The 19,108-nt window shown below is 46.4% G+C and overlaps 1 protein-coding gene across 1 annotated transcript in view; it reads right to left on the reverse strand.

The window, feature by feature from the left end:
* The window catches only part of Shc4 (SHC adaptor protein 4), a 91,812-nt gene extending 77,412 nt beyond the window's left edge, over positions 1-14,400 (reverse strand). The window contains exon 1 of the mRNA XM_034496148.2: positions 13,559-14,400. Within this exon, the coding sequence (XP_034352039.1) occupies positions 13,559-14,143 (585 nt within the window). The 5' untranslated portion in view covers positions 14,144-14,400. The remainder of the gene's footprint in view (positions 1-13,558) is intronic.
* Between the last annotated feature and the right edge of the window lie 4,708 nt (positions 14,401-19,108).

Consider the following 19,108-nt stretch of genomic DNA (forward strand, 5'->3'; position numbering starts at 1 on the left):
AAACAAATGCAAGAGGATGTCAATTACTTTAAAAGGGGGCTAACTCAGCCAGAAGGTGGGACGTTCTGCCTAGAAAATGAATGTGTGTGTGTGTGTGTGTGCGTGCGCGCGCGCGCGTGCGTGCAGCGTGCAAGTGTCGTGCGTGCATGGGGGTGGGGGGCTCCAGTGGTGATGAGGCAGCCTTGAGAGCTCATGGATGGGAGCATGTTAAGGGTGACCAAACAGAAAATAGAAGCATGAGCTGGGGACTTTGGGGCAACCTTATAACCCTGATCCATCCACCTGCAAACATTTTCTAACAAAGCAGAAGAGAAAAGCCTCTGTCTTGGCAAAATCCATCACTCTCATGGCTTCACTGGTAACTCAATCTGTGCTCTGCCCAAGGTAGAGGAAGGTTCTGTCTCCTCTTAGTCCCCCTTTTCCAGAGAGTTCTCTAAAGAGCTTTCTTGCTAGAGGCTTGACAGTTCTTAAAAGGCAAGATTAACATTTTAATGTCTGTTATATGAAAGTAGAGTCTTTCTATGATAGGACTGGATATCCCAGACTTGCAAGTCTTATCCTAAGTTTGAGGAATAAAACACCCTGCCAGCCACCTTTGTCATTCCAGAGAGACACAACAATGAAAAACTTAGAGTACACACACACACACACACACACACAAAACTAGAAAAGCTAATGTCGTTGTCACCCTCCTTTTGCCAAATGAGACAACATCTCTTTCATTAGGAGATTGTCAACAGCTGGAGTGTTGGGGTCAAAGATGAGCTAACATCCATCCATCCATATTATGGGATAAAGCACCTTGGGTTTTGCAAACAGATAAGGAAAAGCGAACTGGTTTTTGCTAAAGGGTTTTCTTTTTCGTATTGCTCACATGTACATACATTTTAGGGCTGACCATTTGAGGTTGGGTAGCCATTTACAGTGCTCATCTCTGGGGAGGGCCACTTCTTCACTAGATGTTGCAGGATATTTGATCACACTATGAACACTGAAATTGCGTTATTTACTGGAAAAATGTGTTTTTAATTGTGATGTGGCTCAGCCTCAGCACACACCTTTAATCAAAGAGCTTTCTGCTTGAATATTGAGAACAGAAGTAAATAAGTCAACTGTAAGTCAAAAGGCACAGCAAGTAGCCAGTTAACAGGAAGTGAACACAGGATTATTTAAATATATATATAAAGAGTAAGAGGGAGTCAGGAAGATTAATAGACACACAGGAAGTAGAAGGGAGGGACATTAAATTTGAAGGAGATTTTTTTTAAAAAATGAGTGAGAGAAAGGCATTCCAGGTAGGACATTATCTGAAGAGGAAGGTCAGCTGGGTGCTTTCACTGCCTCTCTGAGCTAGCAGGTAGGCTTTTACTCAGCATCTGCCTCCCAAGTCTTTATTGGTAAAAATCAAATGATTGAGATTTTGTTTTGAACACAACAACAACAACTAGAGGGTATTACTAATTGCTAACACTGTCCTACCTGAGAAAAGTGTTTCCTCCAAATGACAAAACTGCTGAGTGTAGCTGGCCTTTGCTACTTTGTGGGTTCCTTTCCCACCCTTTATCCCCCTGGTTTCACCTCCTGTCACTAGATAGGAGAAAAAGAAGGATAAAGGAGAGAGAAAGATCCCTAAATCTAATAAATTTTCTTTTGTTTCTTCTTTGAGCACAACTACTAACAAACCACCCACCATGCCTATGGGGGTCCTAGCACTTATGTACCCTCAGAAGAGTTCCCAGAATTCCAAACATCACACAATTGCAGAAACTATCTGCAGCTGGCAAAACCATGCCTCTGCTAGAGCAAGAGGCAAACCATAGTCAGCTACTGTAAACAGACCCATATCCCCTCACCTGGGATTAAAACAAAAGTACATTCTTATAATATTTCTGGGGTTTTTTTTTGGTTTTGTTTTTTTTTTTTTTTTGTTTTGGGTTTTTTTGGTTTTTTTTTTTTTTTTTTTTTTTTTTTTTCCAAGACAGGGTTTCTCTGTGTAGCTCTGGCTGTCCTGGAACTCACTCTGTAGACCAGGATGGCCTCGAACTCAGTAATCTGCCTGCCTCTGCCTCCCAAGTGCTGGGATTAAAGGCGTGCACCACCACTGCCTGGTCCTTCTGTTATTTTTAAAGAAACCAAAATTGCAGAATTCTCACTACAGCTGAGAACAAATTATTCCTTAGCAAACTTATCCAAATTTGGTAACATTTACAAAATTCTACGAAGATGTAAAGGGTATCCCAAAAGACACAAGGCTGTCGCTCAGAAAAGCAAAAATCACCCAGTGGCGGTGGTGAACATTTTTAATCCCAGTACTTGAGAGGCAGAGGCAGAAGGATCCCTGAGTTCAAGGCCAGCCTGGTCTATATCGTTCATTCCAGGACAGCCAGGGCTACACAGAGAAACCCTGTCTCAGGAAAAAAAACAAAACAAAAACAAAAACAAAAACAAAATAAATAAAACAGTATGGTTATAATAAAGAAAAACACAAATCAAGTCATCTTCTCTTAGTTTGTAACAGGGAAAAGTAGTAAGAGTGAGCTTGTTTACAGCTCCTAAATGAAGGGGCAGGCCCTTGGTGAGCTGTAGATCACAACAACGAGTCAATGCACATCATGACAAAAGCTGCCTTGTAAGCCATGTAGACAAATCATGTGGCAGAATTGCTGACATGTGACATGTGACACGTGACATGTGACACTAGAATAAATTCTGTGACTGGGTTGGCCTTGACCACCTCTTGCATCAAGCAGGGTATTACACCTATTCAGAAATGTGTCACTAGACCAGTGTCTTTAACTGTGAACTGTGGGCTCACTAGGAATCTTCTATGCCTGCCCCACATCTTCATTTAGCAGTCACTATATAATCTATACAGACATCGCCCACATTGATATGGTGTGAAATGTTGGATTTAATTTTTTTAAAGTCACCATATGAAAATAGGTCAAAAGCTTGGTAAAAACTACTCTGTGGTGGCAAGTTGTCTTCAAAAATAATGTTAAGTTGGAGGTAGCTGAGACTATTTCAAAATATAATAAAATATGAGGAGGGCTGTGCCCTCATATGCTTTTATGGTGTCTGCAAGAGCTTCTTCACTTTAGAGAAATAAGAAGTGCAATGGAGACGCAATGCTGAGGGCAGGACTTGCTCCAAGAGGAAAAGAACACTATGAATTACTGCACCTCAAGGGTATCAAAGAAGAGGCCTTTTATTATGCAGCATTAAGAGGCACTCTGGTCCTTTACCACTTTGAAATCACCTACAATCACTCCATTTAATGGTCAGTTGTCAGGTAAAGATGGCTGACCAACTAGCCTGATTTGCAAAGCACAACACAGGCAGATGTTCATTCTTCTGCCTGCTACTGGTTACCTTCCTCCCACTCTGGAGACTCTGCCACTCCCAATTCAATTGCCTGAAGTGGAACCTCCCTCCTGATGCTTCTTCTCCTGCTGGGGTCCCCATGTCTTTCACTGTCATCTCCTCCACCCTGGTGTATGTCCTGTGCCTTATTTACAGGTGTGATTCTGTACATTAGAGACCAAAAGACTCCACCAGGAGACTCTTAGGTCAGATAAACACTCTCAGCAGAGTGTCAAGATACAAAATTACTAACAAAGACAGTATCCTCCCCTACACAACAATTTCAAAGCCACTCTTCACAGAAACAGGAAAAAAAAAATCTTAAAGTTCCTGTGGAACCAAGAGGTGTCTGGGACAACCAGAGCAATTCTGAGCAAAAAGAATGATTCTGGGGCCTGGGCTGTGGTGGCTCATGCCTTTGATCCCAGCACTCAGGAGGCAGTGAGTTCCAGGACAGCCAGGCCTACACAGAGAAACCGTGTCTTAGAAGAAAGAAACGATGCTGGAGGTGTCACCATTGTTGATTTCAAGGCATATGTATATACATATACATATACACATACACATATACATACACATATACATATACACATATACACATACATATACACACATACACATACACATATACATATACACATATACATATACACATATACAAATAGAAGCAGCTCAGTAATGGTACAAAAGCAGCTATGTAAATCATATGCTGGAGAAAGGACAGGTTCTTCAGCAAATAGATCTGTATCTCTCGCTCCACACGAAAGCAAAGACCTTCATGCAAGACCCAAAACTCTGGATCTGCCAGACAGGAAAACACTTCAAGATGTAGGCATAGGCAAGGGCTTTCTGAACAGGCCTCCTTGCTGTTCAGGAAATAATGCTGACAATTGACAGATGGGACTCCATGAGACACAAAAGCTTTGGCCCAGCAAACAGTTGACTGAGTGAAGAGACAGCATACGGGATGAAGGAAAGCCTTTGCTATTTGCAAATGTTATAGGGGGCTAATATATGGAATATAGAAAAAAAAAACTAAGAAAGCTAACCAAGAGCTCAAATAACTCAATAATAAAGGAGCTAATGAGACAGGTCTCAAAAGATGGAATGCAACCGGTCCACAAACACATGAAGAGAATATTCAACCTCACTGGCCTTCAGAGAAAATGCAGACTACATTTAGACACCTAATTACATCTCACTCCAGTCAGAATGGCAGTCGTGAAGAAAACAGCAAACGCTGGTGAGGTTGCAAAGGAAAGGAAGCCTTTATACACTGGGATTCTAAATTTGTCCAGCCTCTGTGCAAATCAGCATGGCGCCTTCTCCAAGAGCTAAACTTAGATCTCACGTATGACCCAGGGACACCACTTCTGGGCTTTCACCAAAGGACTCCACTCCAAGTCAGCACATCACAGAGACACTTGCACTTGGCATTTACTGTAGCACAGAGCACAACAGCTAAGTTAGAGAACCAACCTGGGTGCCCATCAGCAGAGGGATGGGCAAGGAAAATGTGCTGCATATGCAGGCATGCATGCCAGTCTGTGAAGGTCAATGTCCAGTGTCCTCCTCTCTGGATCTCCGCTTTATTTTCTGAGACAGCTACTTTCACTGAACCTAAAATGCATTGATTGGCTAGGGAGGCTGACCAACTAGCCAACTAGCCTGAGGAATTCACTTGTTTCCCTGCTCCTCCACACACACACACACACACACACACACACACACACACACATTGGGGTTACACACTGGGGTTGTAGATGTGTGTTACCACACCCAGCTTTTTGCATAAATTCTAGTGGTGGGAACTCAGGTCTTCATGCTTGCAAGGCAAGGACTTTACTGACTGAGCCATCTTCTGAGACCTCCTTCCAATTAAGTCTGAATTATCCAGTCAATTATTTTCCAGTAAATAGCTCAAACAAACTCCATTCTAATGTTTCTGTGACCATTTTATGTTAACTTGACCCAAGCTAAAGTCATCTGAAAAATATGCATCCATAAGATCCAGCTGTAGGGCATTTTCTTAACTAGTTATTGATGTGGGAGGGCCCAGCCCATTGTGAATGGTGCTATCTTTGGGCTGGTGGCCCTAGGTTCTATAAGAAAGCAGGCTGAGCAAGCCATGGGAAGCAATGTAGTAAACAGCATTCCTCCATGGTCTCTGCATCAGCTCCTGCCTCCAGGTTCCTGCCCTGTTTAAGTTCCTGTCCTGACTTCCTTCAGTGGTAGACTATTATATGAAAATGTTAGCCAAATAAACCCGTTTCTCCCCAACTTGCTTTAGTCATGGTGTTTCGTCACAGCAATAGTAACCCTAAGACAGTTGCTGAGGAGAAAGATCCAGTTTCTAATGTTATCCTTTTATGCCCTGTCTTCCCCTTAGCTAGAGAGAATCTCCAACCTTAGAGTAGGTTTGTGGCCTGTAACTTGTCAAAGCGCCAACTGCATTTCCCGATGAAAATGCCAGTCCCAGTAGTGGCAGGACATGAGACTTAGCATACTGTCTCAGTCACTGTTCTATTTCTGTGAAGAAGATACCATGACCCAGGCAACTCAGGGTTAGTCTGTTATCACCATGGTAGGGGCATAGTGGGAGCATGGCAGCACTCACTGCCCTGGAGGTACAGCTACATCTTGATCCAGAGACAGAGAGAAATAGAAAGAGAACCTGGGCCTGGGAAGGGCTTAGCAAGGCCAGACCTATTCCAACAAAGCCATGCCTATATGAGCCTATAGGGGCCATTCATACTCAAAGAAACTACCGCATACGCGTCAGCCTCGCCTCTGAATGCTTGGAGTGAGCTGTGGTAAAATCTGCTGCTCGTGAGGACTTATTTGATCTTGCTGAAAGTGCACTTGATCACTGAGAGGTTGGGGGTAGGAATGAGAAAAGATGTGGTTCAGAAAATGTGTGGGTTCCAGAGAGGGGAGAGAAGGAAGAACATGAGACACAACTCGGGCTGCAGCTTCTAGGAATTCCTAGGTTATTCCTTTGGTCAGTGTTAGCTCCTGACCCATATCCGACTCCTTCTCTTTCTGTGACTCAGCACTGTTGGCAGGTTAGGCCTCACAACGCTTGTCATGGGAGCTGTCTGTACACTGAGAGATGTTTGGCTGCAGCTAAACGAAAGCCGGACAGCACTCCCTCCCTCTCAGTTATAACCAAAACCATCTCCAGGTATTGCCAAAAGGCCTGAGAGGCAAAATCACCCCGACTGTGACCCACAACACTCCTCCGAGTCAGCGTTTTCCGTTTGACGTGCAGTCCTGTAGAGGGCTTAACAAAATTCGGGTTTCTGGGCCCCTGCCTCAGATCTTCTGGTCCAGGATGTACGCTAGAAATCTACATTTTTACTAGATATAGAGGCTCCTTGAAAGATTTTTGGAAATGACACAATGAAGAGTCAGTAAGATAAACAAACGTCTTCACAGTGCAAGTTTTTACTCTCTTGCTCTGAGGTATCAGCAGAGACTGGGAGAGATGACTCCACTAGGACTAAAGGAGGGGACATGGTCAAATGTAGTCACACACACCACACACACCCACACACACCACACACACACACACACACACCCACACACACCACACACACCACACACACCACACACACACCACACACACCATACACACCCACACACACCACACACACACACCACACACACCACACACACCACACACACCCACACACACCACACACACACACCACACACACCACACACACACCACACCACACACACACCACACACACCCACACACCACACACACACACACACACACACACCTCTAATATACCTGCATATACCTATCCCTTTGAATGTCCATCTATCCCCGCAACAAGTTTCATACAAAGCTCTGCTACATTCTTTTCGCATCTCAGCCTGTCCCTAACTGCCTGAGAAAGCTTATCAAGTTTAAGCAAAATGTATTTAAAAAGTTTATTGCTGGCAAACAGCTGATGTACAAAGTAACTTCTGAGACACAACTCTTTTGTGAATATGGACAGCCTGTTCCAGAATACTGCCACATCTATAGGACAGAAAAGGCTGTTCCCACGGAGGAGGCAGGATCCCTCCCTCGGTTCTGTCTCCAAGAACTCTTTGTCTCACTACAGAAAAGAAAGATGCTCCATGATGTTCACTCCAATAGACAGCTCAGCTTGGCTATCGGGTTTTCTCATTTGGAAATGAAAGATAAAGGGGTTGGAGATTTCTTCACAAAGCCATGCCACAGGCAGTTTTCTTCACAAACCTAGCCACCTTTGGGTCCCAACAGCCAATGGGGTTGAGCGGGGCTGTGGTAGGCGGGTAGAGTCACTTTGATCCATAAATAAAGTACAATATGCAGGTATTCTCCGGGTGATTGAACTATGTTTTGGGGAACCACCATTGGTTCCTCCTTGTAGCATGGAATCAAGCGGAAGTCATGCACATGAAAGGGATTCATAGTCACAAATGGTGGTGAAGGACCTCAGCACATTGTGTCAGTCTGCTCTGACAAGGACACATGCCACCCCCGCCCCCAAATGCTGCTTAAACCAGAGCACAACAGGCAAAGCCAATATTCTTTGGGGCCTGCTAAGGTTTGGATATGGTTTGACTATGTCCTTAAGGATTGAGGTGTTGAAGCCTGCTAGAAGTATGACACTCTCAGGAGGTGATGGGGCCTTTGAAAACTGGATCCTGGTGGGAGAAGGGGACAGAGAATTGATCTGTGGGTGCATGCCCTTGGAAAGTTTTCATAGCATCCCAGTTGGTTTCCACAAAAGTGCCATCAAAGAGAAAGCCTGGACCATAAGTCACCCTGGCTTCTTATCTCTCCAATAACCTCTTACACATGTTTTCTCCAGGGTGCCGTCTACCACCTTACAATAAAGTTGAGGGGCCTTCACCTGAGACCAAGCAGATGGAGTGTCCAGTCCTGGACTTGAGCCTCCAAAGCTGTGCGCTAAGTCAACCTCTTTTTTTTTTTTCTAATTATTCCTCCACTAGACAATTGTTACAGCAACGGCAAACACACTAATGCAGGCTCTGCCACTCTTCCATGCTCTCTTTTACTCTCTGACTACTATTTTAAGACAAATCTCCTATAAGAAAAAAGTTTTCATTTTGATCTTTTGAAAGTGTGAAAGAGCTGGAGAGGTCAAGGGATGTGTGAGCATCTAAAGAGAAACCACTTCACATATGCAATGTCCTGCTCCCCCTACCCTACTCCCTTCATCCCACCCCTACCCTTACACTCACCAGATCCACTCAGGCATAATAAGCTTTTCCTGCCTCAATGGTGGCAGCCAGTTAAGGGCCACATAGCAAGAGACAAGTATCACCCAGTGTGTCCCTGAGGTCATTCCTTCTACTGGCCACCAAGAAGCTACAAATAATGTCCTCCAGGAAGCAGTACTAACAGAGATCCTGATAATAGAAGTTCATGGAAAGGGAGCCCTGGACTCAAGCTCCAAGACTCTTTTAGATCCAACTTCTGGTTTTAAACAGGGGCAAATAAAGCCCCCCATTGGTGTGTGTGTGTGTGTGTAAGTAAAGTGACTCATCCAAGGTCATGTAATCAGTTAATATCAGAGCCACTGCTTCTAGCTCAGTCCTCTAATGAGAAAGAAGACCTGGAGCCACTAATCACAGGTGCTGGAAGATGGGAGTACCACCCTTTGTGTAACTGGGAGAGGGAGCACCAGCCTTTGTGTAACTGGAGGTGGGAGCACCAGCCTTTGTGTAACTGGAGGTGGGAGCACCACCCTTTGTGTAACTGGAGATGGGAGCACCACCCTTTGTGTAACTGGAGGTAAGAGCACCAGCCTTTGTGTAACTGGGAGGTGGGAGCACCACCCTTTGTGTAACTGGAAGTGGGAGCACCACCCTTTGTGTAACTGGAGATGGGAGCACCACCCTTTGTGTAACTGAAGATAGGAGCACCACCCTTTGTGTAACTGGGAGGTGGGAGCACCACCCTTTGTGTAACTGGAAGTGGAAGCACCACCCTTTGTGTAACTAGGAGGTGGGAGTACCACCCTTTGTGTAACTAGGAGGTGGGAGTACCACCCTTTGTGTAGCTAGGAGGTGGGAGCACCACCCTTTGTATAACTCCTAGTCCTAGGCTCTCCCACAAAAATGAAACTGTAAGTTCCCATGTAGTATGGTAGACTATATCCAGTTCAGACAAAGAAGATTCAGAGTGGTAGCTTATTGGTATATGAACCAGATACATCCTTAGACAGGGAACATATTGGGGAAGGAGCAGGCGTACTCCTTGTTGCAGGAAGAAATTATATTTACAAAGGACAGGAAGAAACCCCCAACCCATGCACAGCTGTTGAACAGAGAAGGCCCATGTGAGCAGACACATACTTAGGATAAGGGCCTCCGATTGGAGCAGGTTTAAGCCAGCTAGCTATTCCTGTCCATGTAGGAGAGGATTTGGCCATGGACACCAGGCAGAATGCTGTGTGAGTGGTGGCACCAGAAAAAAACAAGAACTGAAGAACTGTTGGCACCCATCAGAAGCTGTAAGAGGTGAGGAAGGATTACTCTCACAGACCTTTGGTAGAGAGCTAGCCCTTCTAACATTTTTCACTTGAGGCCTTTTGACTCCTTTTTTATTTATTTATTTATTTTTTAATTTTATGTGTAGTTGTGTTTTGTCTGCATGTATATCTGTGTACGGGTATTGGATCCATGGAGTTCCAGACAGTTGTAAGCTGCTATGTGGGTGTTGGAAATTGAATATGGCTCCTCTGGAAGAGCAGTCACCCTCTTAACCTCTGAGCCATCTCTCCAGCCCCCTTCTCGATCCCTTAACTCTAGTGAAGTCTAGTAAAGTCCTGCTGCATAAACCACCCAGTGTGTGGCACTTTCCATAGGAGCCCTGGGATGCCAGTCTGGGGCAATGCTTACGAGATGCACTGTTGAGTAGTCTATAATCATGCAGATGTGCAGCCTGGCCAGGTGTATGAGCCGATCCTGGGAGAGAGCTTTCCATCTACCTTGCTCCATCAAGAAGCTTCTAGGAAATGTCTTGGGGAGGGGATCTAATGAGAAGAGAAGGGGGTGTGAGTGAGGCAAACCTGGATGGGCACCTTGGATTGTTCTGGGCACCTTAAAAACCAATATGAGTGTATGTTGTACCTTGCGAAGGCCTCAGACATGAGACTTTGTCTCACGGCCATGACAAAAGTCACTGTTTCACACTATGCAACGAACTTCACCCACTCCAGTACTTTTCCCAGACTAGTTGTTCCACTCCCAGTATGGGATCTCACAAAGAATAGGTTCTTAGGCCACCTCCCCTGAGAAACTTCCAAGAGAATCAAAAGCTGAGCTTAAACAAACGTTTCTTTAAAAAAAAAAAAAAAAAAAAAAAAAAAAAAAGCATTTAGGAACCATAGAAAAGTTTTAATAGCACTGATAGTATTGATAGCATTTGATAGCATTACTAATTCTACATTGTGAGACCACAAAAAGAATCACTTTTTTAAAAAGTTGTTTAACCCAAAGCCAACTCTAACTCAGGGTAGATGGAAAACAGAGTCTCTGTGGCGATGAATGCAGACATCAGCACAATGTTGATTCTGACCCCAAGGATCCGGCCCTCTCCGCCCAAGTGACTGCCTCTCCGTTGACTCTGCTGTCACATCTCTATGGCATCACTAACATTTGAAACGGGACACTGACTTCCACGGGGACAAGATCATCTCTGATGTTTAGGATTAGTCTATTCCACTGACCAATGTCAGCTTCTACAAAACAGATCCTACAATGTGATTGTGTAGGTCAGACAAATGAGTGACTGGGACTAGACAGTAATCGTCACGTATGTGGGAAAGGGGGTGGAATATGGGGGCTCCTTCACCTACAACTGTTGTACCTAAGTTCTCACCGACCAGTGCCCACTTGTCATCAGGACACTGCCTGACCCCTGACCTCATCTATCACCCTCCTCGAGCTCCTCGCCTCCATGTACTTGTTGCTATAGACAAGAGCACAGCACAACCACGCCGTGTCTTTCTCAGTACAATATTTTTTCAATGAAAATTAAGAGGATGGTTCTTCGTTTTTAAAAGTTGGTTCACATCCCAATAGAATTCTCGAGAACAGAATGCCAGCCAGGGTGGAACCCTGTGGGGAAGAGAGCTGAGAATGGTACATAGGAGACATGAGTCCAGATCTCGCTCCGCTTTTTTGAGTTGAAAAATTACTCCCCTGGGATATCTCTGAGACATTTTAACTTGCTAACATGACAAATGAAACAGTTTTGTCTTTCAAGTTAGGATCTATAAGTATTGGGATATTTTAGGTTTTGTGAGAAAGGCAGCTAAAACCAGAGATGCACATCACAATATTATAACGAAATTGTGAGTTCATCTGGGTTATGAGGTCAGCATTTCTCCTGGGGTAAGCTATTACCACTGTGAGAAGACAGCTGGTGTCCTCATTAAAAAACCCAGAAACACTGGTAAGGGAACCTCCCAGGGAAAATGGACATCACCCAGTAACACTTAAAATTTTACAAGGTGGGTGAGTGTAAGGAGCCAGCAAGGGTACAGGACAGAAGGAAAGGTGGGGTTGAACGTAGGAATCTGAAGGCAATAGGCAGGTGCTAAGAGCTCAGGTTTGGAAGTCACTCCAAACCATAACAGGTTGGCACCCTACAGCTTGACAAGTGTAATGGGATTCTGGACTTCCCACTAACACATGCAAGCCTGGCCACAGTGAGCTGTGGAGATCAGGAGCTGGGCTCCACATGCTTATTGTCCTTAGGGGCCGTAGGCATCGATTTACCAAGTCTGCTCCAAGCCTGTTCTCTCTGCAATCCTTCCAGCATCCCTCAAGTCATCCATGAGCCAGATGCGGTCAGTGTGCAATGCAGTCACCCACTCTTCCGACTTCAGTTCTGACTTTTTAAGCTCAATCAGTGCTGGGCTGATGAGACCACTCACCTGTGCACCAGCACCTCTAGATAGCATTGCTGTTATCTGAGAAGTCAAGTGCAAAGTTATGAGATCCTTTCCCAATTTACTCCACTGACTCTGGCATCCTGGGTATCATCCAGGACTTAACTTTGGAAGTTACTCTTCACTCTCTAGTCTTCATCCTTACTCAGCTACACCCTCCGTGAAGAACAGGAAGCATCCTCACTGGCCTCAGGGATTTCTTCCTGCTTCAGCACAAGTTAAATAAAGCATCAGATGATTCTTTTAAAACCTACATTCACGATATGCCTGTGAACCTCGGAGGACCTTGCTCACCAGTGTTTACAGCCACTTCATTTGGCCCTTGAAGAGCTTTGACGACCTCCCTTTCTTCCCTGTCCTACCTTGTTCAGTTCCTGAGGACTGTGTGGTAACCATCACCTCTACCTCCCCACACCCTCTCCAGGACAAACCCCAAGCTTCCCCGAAGACCCCACAATGACATTGATCCTACTTTTGCACCTGTCCAGAATCAACCTTTCTACCATGGAGATTTGCCATTGTTGCAACACACCTTCTCATGAATCTCAGAACCCAACTACATCCCCTCCCCCCCACATCCCCCGACCCCCATTCCAGGTTTCCTGAGTATTCTCACATTATGCATCATTTGCTGAACCAATGCTCTTGTGTAATCTATCGCACATGTGTAAGTTAAGATCTGGGCTCCAAAAGACAGACGCTGAGAAGCTGCATCTCTAGTTACTCAGATCTTGGTAGGGCAAAGACAGACACAGCAACATCGAGGACCCTGACTTTAGACACAGCACATGGATCAGGTCCTTCTCCCACTGTGTGGGTGAGTGCTACCGTCAGCTCCAGCTATAACACTCGGGACTTTGCTAAATTTTCAGAAGGGCTTGTTAAATGTCAAATTAAAAAAAAAAATTAAACCAAGTCAAATCCCTTTTATACCACATGTCCCGGTTGCCAGAGGTTGCCATCTTGTCTGTCTCTATGAGAGAGAAGCTATGTCTGCACCAACAGCTGCCTATGGCTTAGCAACAGCTCACACCCTTGGAGCAAAGTGGATCTGACTCTGGTATGTGCCAGATCCCTGTAGGAAATCTCTAAGGCCAACTCTCTTTTCGGTTGGTCCAACGGTATGTCTTCTTGTAATCTAGAGTCCAGCGAGGTTAAAGCAAAGCCCCCGCAGAGAGCACAGCTGCCCTTCCCGTGAATGCTCAGGGAGCAGGCCTTAAGGGACTTACCCTCACACAGTAGTTCAGACCGTTCCCCAACAGGTGCTGCAGAGAGGGCCCGTCCTGCTTGCTCCTGGGGGTTGGTTCTCCGGGGCCAGGCAGTGGGCAAGAATCAGGACGCAAGGAGGTGGGCCTGCGTCCCACCTGGTCCTGTTGTGGTGCAGGTGCAGGCCCAGTCCTATTTAGACTGGTTTCTGGGGACGCTGGGCTGCTTGGAGTCTGATCCTGGTTCTCTTGGAGCTTCAACCGGGGCACCTGTTTCGTACCCAAGCAGAAGGTTTTCAGACTCAGAAAAGTGATGGGGTTGGCCAGCTTCATGCTTGCCATACGGGGAATCAAGGTGCATAGCGCGGTGGGGCTCTCCTGGCTGGGCACAGTGGCATCTTCAGTCGGCAGGTGAGGGGCCAGGGCTGGGTAGGGAGGCGGCGATGAGCCCTTGTTTCCAACCGAGCCTCCGGGGCTCCCTTCGTCCAAAGACGTGATGGACTCGTTCCGAAAGCGGCTGTACTTGGTCCTGTGAAGCATCCCCAGGTGCCCAAAGAGTCCTACATACAGCGTGAGTCCTGCCTGGCTGTCCTGGCTGCGTTCTCGCATAGCCTTGGCAATGCTGAGACGGGGCACCGCAGCCTATAGTGCCTCGCAGTCCGGTAGACCCACACCACAGTCACCTCTCACTTCTGCTCTGGCAGTCCCAAGCTGCTCAAGGATGACAGTCCAGGAAGACGCCTCCCCAGCTCTGATTGCAGGCCCTTCCAGGCCCTGGCAGAGGTCCCCGGAGCGCGGGGGGCGGGGGTGTCCTTGCCCCGGAATCCCGTCCCCCAGGCTGGGGCAGCGAGTGCCACCACGCCTCTAGTCTTAGCAGAAATATTTTACCCCCTTTCCCTCTGCGCACAGGAACTTTCAAACCTGCTCCCCTCCAGCTCCCACGGGGCGGGGCAGGGACTAGCCCATTAACCCTTTATTTGTTCCCGTGATTGTTCATTTCAAAGGGAAAAATAAAAAAGCACATAAGAGTCAAAGGCCCTTCTGTATGGGCTGGGGTTATGACGGCTGCCCTCTCTCGGAGGATCTTGGTTCTGGGCCACCAGCCAGGAGTCTCAGCGACGGGCGCTGGTCCGCATTGTTCCTCCAGCTTGAGGTCCGGGCATCCTCCGTGCAGCTCGGGTCCAGTCCCGGCCGGCCCACCCCTTCTCAGGGCACCCTTCCGTCCCGGACCCTCCTACAGTCTTTTTCAGGAGGAGCCTGTGCACAGCAGAAGGCTGAGCTGAGCGGATGATACCCAAGCTGTTGAAATTTTTATGAATGAACTTTGCCGAATGAATTTCCCTCGTTGTGTGAGAGCTAATAAATCTGTGAATGGAGCCGAGAATAGCTGTAATTGACTGACCCGTTTGGGGCGGCGCGGGGAGGTGGGGGGTGCTACTTGGTTTTCATCCAATCAGGCTGCAGCTTCATGAGTCATGCACTGTGAATATACTAACTAGTAGCTGGGAGAAACGAAGCTGGGCAGAGAAGAGGGAGGGTAGTATCTGACGAATGGGTTAAAAGTAAAGGCAATCTTTGCTCCTGGATCGTCAGTATGCTGGGAATCAGAAGGTTAAAAATCGATTTCCTTTCTTGTTAAGATGGGGAGGGGCGAGAAAGAGATAGAAATTAGATATATTGTTCCATGGACATTATGTTACACAAACGTAGGGCATATGTTACACAAACAACTCTTGTGCGAAGCCTAGATTTTTCATTTTTCTTAGAAACGTTATTTTTTTTTAATTGATTGCCGCCCTATCTTCCGTCTGGTGCAATTTCCTGAGCCCATCAAATGTCCCGGGAAGACGAGCTACGGTAAAGGCTGAGCACACAGGAAGCCAGAGCCCCAGCTGGGCAGAGGAAATGCAGGTTCATTCAGGAAAGGCGGAGAGGGATCTGCTGAGACCTTGGGGTGGGGGTGGGGTGAGAGTCTCGGGGAGGAAGCAGCTGAGGTTGCATTTTTCTGTGAGCCTTGGCTCTAGTACCTGAGACTATTCATGATTTCGAATACTAAGGCAGCAGCCAAGAGAATGTGGGAGGAAGGCCACCTCACCTTCTCATTGACCACGGGCTGCCTTAGCTATAGAGGGCTCAGGACTTAGCCTGAACTCCGGAGCCATCCAAACACAGGTTTGAATGAAACCAGTGCAGGTGACCAGGAGACAAAGCCGCTTCATCTCAGAGCTTCCTTTGTGCTTAGGCTCAGAATGGCTTTTCAGTATCCTGTCTGCCAACTTTGTGAGCATTTTCCCCTCCTCTGGGAAAGCCTTTTGTGGCTTCCTATGCCTTACTTTCTGACTTTGTTTTTGCACATCCACATTTGGCAAACACGAAGGGAACGGAATGGCTAAGTTAGAACTCATGGCCCGGATCTAGGGAGATAGAATGGGGATAAGACTGAAAGAATCCGCTGGGCACCTCCGATGGCTGCTCACGCTTCTATTCCATCTCCCCTGCCTTCTCCTCTGGGTCCCTCCTCATGTGTACCATGCCACAGTAACATCCCACTGCCTTGAGAGAAGTCCCTGTGAGTAGTAATGGCCTTGTCTTTGAGAAGCAGGTATCCACAATGAATGAATTCACAATGAATGGTGTGAGGGGGCTTATGAAGTAGCTACAATCCCTACAACGCCTCAGCACAATGCCCCAGAGAGTTCCTGCCTCCCAGAGCATACTGAGCAGCAAAAAAAAAAAAAAAAAAAAAAAAAAAAAAAAAAAAAAAAGGCTGCTGGAGAGATGGCTCAGCAGTTAAAAACATGTACTGCTCTTGCAGAAAACCTGAGTGGGCTTGTATCAAGCAGCTCACAGTATCTCTAGCTCCAGAGGAGATCTGATATCTTCTTTTGGACTCCATGGCCACCTGCAAAACACACATACACACACACATTTAAAAATGGCACACACCTATACTTTAGTAAAATAAATCTTTAAAATAATTAATCAACTAAAAGGCTGTTGGAACCAGGGTGTCTCCATTGAAGTAGTGTTCCCAACTGCTAGGATACACTATGCCATCTTAGGCAACCAAATAGAAAACATACAACAAAGTAAGGGACACCAAGGAAGGAACACTGTCTCAAGAAACTGTTCCCAGTGCATGTCTGTGCCTGGGGAAAGGTGCTGCTGCTGCTGATTCTGAAGACCTCAGGATGCTCTTCTGCCTGTACGCCTGAGTGACCTAGAAGGCCCTCTTACCCAGCTCTGCAGTGTGCAGACCAGCATAATAGGGCATTCTGGTGGCTGCAGGCAGAGCAAGGTGGGACCAGATAGATGAGAAAGCAAGCATGACGCTGTCAGCTGCTTCTCTGTCCTGGGAGCCTAGAAGACATTCATCTGCACCCACTGAAAAGCTATTTGTCCACCAGCTCTGGAGATGGCTGGCTAAGCAGGTAAATAGGTGGACAAAAGGGCTAGTATATCATCTTCCACTAGAAACACAAACAAATACAACACTAAGTAATGTTCACTGGAGCTAGCCCACCAGTTACTACCTTTGTGTCCAGTAGTTTTAACAACTGTCTGTACCATCCATGGCTGTCTTATTCTTGTACAGACATAAAGTGGTTTTTTTTTTTTTTTTGTTGTTTGTTTTTTGTTTCTTTTTTTGGGGGGGGTGGTTTTTTGGGGTTTTTTGTTCGTTCGTTTGTTTGTTTTTCGAGACAGGGTTTCTCTGTATAGCCCTGGCTGTCCTGGAACCCACTCTGTAGACCAGGCTCGAACTCAGAAATCTGCCTGCCTCTGCCTCCCAAGTGCCGGGATTAAAGGCTTGCACCACCACGCCAGGGCCAGACATAAAGTGTTAAGGTTTGATCTGTTACTATATATTGTAATGCTAAATTCAGACAATTTTACTCCTAGAAGTGAATTCTCACATTTACAAGCTTTTGTTGTGTAAACCTTGTCCTTGATTTAAAACTATTGGTTAAATAAAATTGGCTACAGCCAGTTACTGAAGGGGTTAGAGGTAGGTGGGTTTGGAGTTACCTGGTTGTGGATGGAGAAGAGTGACCAGGAGGAGAAGGAGGGAGAACAGGAGGAGAGGAGGAAGCCTCCATGAGGGGAGATGAACCATGAGCATGTGGCCAGGAGAAACAGCAAGTATCTGGGGTACACTGCTGGGAAGGTAGTCAGGCCAGCAGCTAGAAAAGTAGATTAGAGGTTACCCCCCAGTAATTGTCTGGTTTTTTTTGGTTTTGTTTTGTTTTGTTTTGTTTTTTTTGGTTTTTTCGAGACAGGGTTTCTCTGTGTAGCCCTGGCTGTCCTGGAACTCACTTTGTAGACCAGGCTGGCCTCGAACTCAGATATCCACCTGCCTCTGCCTCCCAAGTGCTGGGATTAAAGGCGTGAGCCACCACTGCCCGGCCCCAGTAATTGTCAAAGCCAAATAAAATAACCATAGTCCAAGTCTCACTCATTCAAAAGCTGGTCGGGGATAAGTTTAAATTGGTTGTACTACAGTGAACAGAAGCAATTTTCACAGCTTGACCCCAGCTGGTGAGCAATGATGCTGCCGGACCCACTGCCTCCTGATAACCAGAAAACCCACATCTAGATTCTGGCCCGTGTTGAGACCACAGGCTCATTATTCCCTGGTGCTCTAGCAAACAGTTGAGTGGGAAGGAAAAGTAGGGATTTCGTCTTACAGGTTCCAGTATTGTGGAGATACCTGAGTCTGCCGTCCCAGACCAGCCAGAAAGTAACTGCTCTACCACCTATTGCTTTCCTGCCTCTACCCTGCAAAGCTGTCAGTGATAAGGAAGTGTATGCAGCCCACCAAGGACTTCTTAGAAGTAGAGATAATGCCAGACTAGAGGTTATAAGAAACCTTGATGGCCTGACCACTGCCCACATGCACTGTGTATTTGGCAGCTCGAAGTAGAAAAAGGACCTTTAGCTGGGCTGGCTTGGTGGAACTGGCCTGTGATCCCAGCTACTCAGGAGACTGGGGTAGGAGGATACAAGCTCAAATACAGCCTGGACTAGAGTGAGTTCAAAGCTAATAACTCAATGACTTAAGAGAGGGAAATACACGATGTTTGCCTCAAATGTATGAAGCCATGGGTTCAGTCCCTACTTCCATTGGTGGGGGGGGGGAGCTATTAATGTGGGAATTAGGGAGTCAGGGCAGGAGCTGTTCAGTAAGCTGTTCCATTTTCTTATCTATAAGATGGGCACCACAGGGCTGGGGACATAGGTGTAACAATAGTATGTGGCAGGCTGGTACTCCAGACCAGGTTCTAAGGTAAGTGCTTCACAACTGCATCTGCAAGCAATGTTAGGGTGCCTTGTCTAAGCCACTATATCAATGAGGGACAGGGCCAGTGCAATGGGACAGGCCTTTGACCACCACAATGTAATCCAATACACAGAAACCTAACTCCGTGTTCCCTAAGTGATGGCTCATTCCTCCTCTCTTCCATGGAGAGCAAATGTAGGAACATCCACTGTCCTCAGAAGGAGGGGCATGACTACTAGATAACCAGATGTTGCCAAGAAACTGTTCAGCATCAATGCCACCTGAAATAGAGTCAT

Source organism: Arvicanthis niloticus, chromosome 2, assembly GCF_011762505.2.
Source record: "Arvicanthis niloticus isolate mArvNil1 chromosome 2, mArvNil1.pat.X, whole genome shotgun sequence".
NCBI lineage: Eukaryota > Metazoa > Chordata > Mammalia > Rodentia > Muridae > Arvicanthis > Arvicanthis niloticus.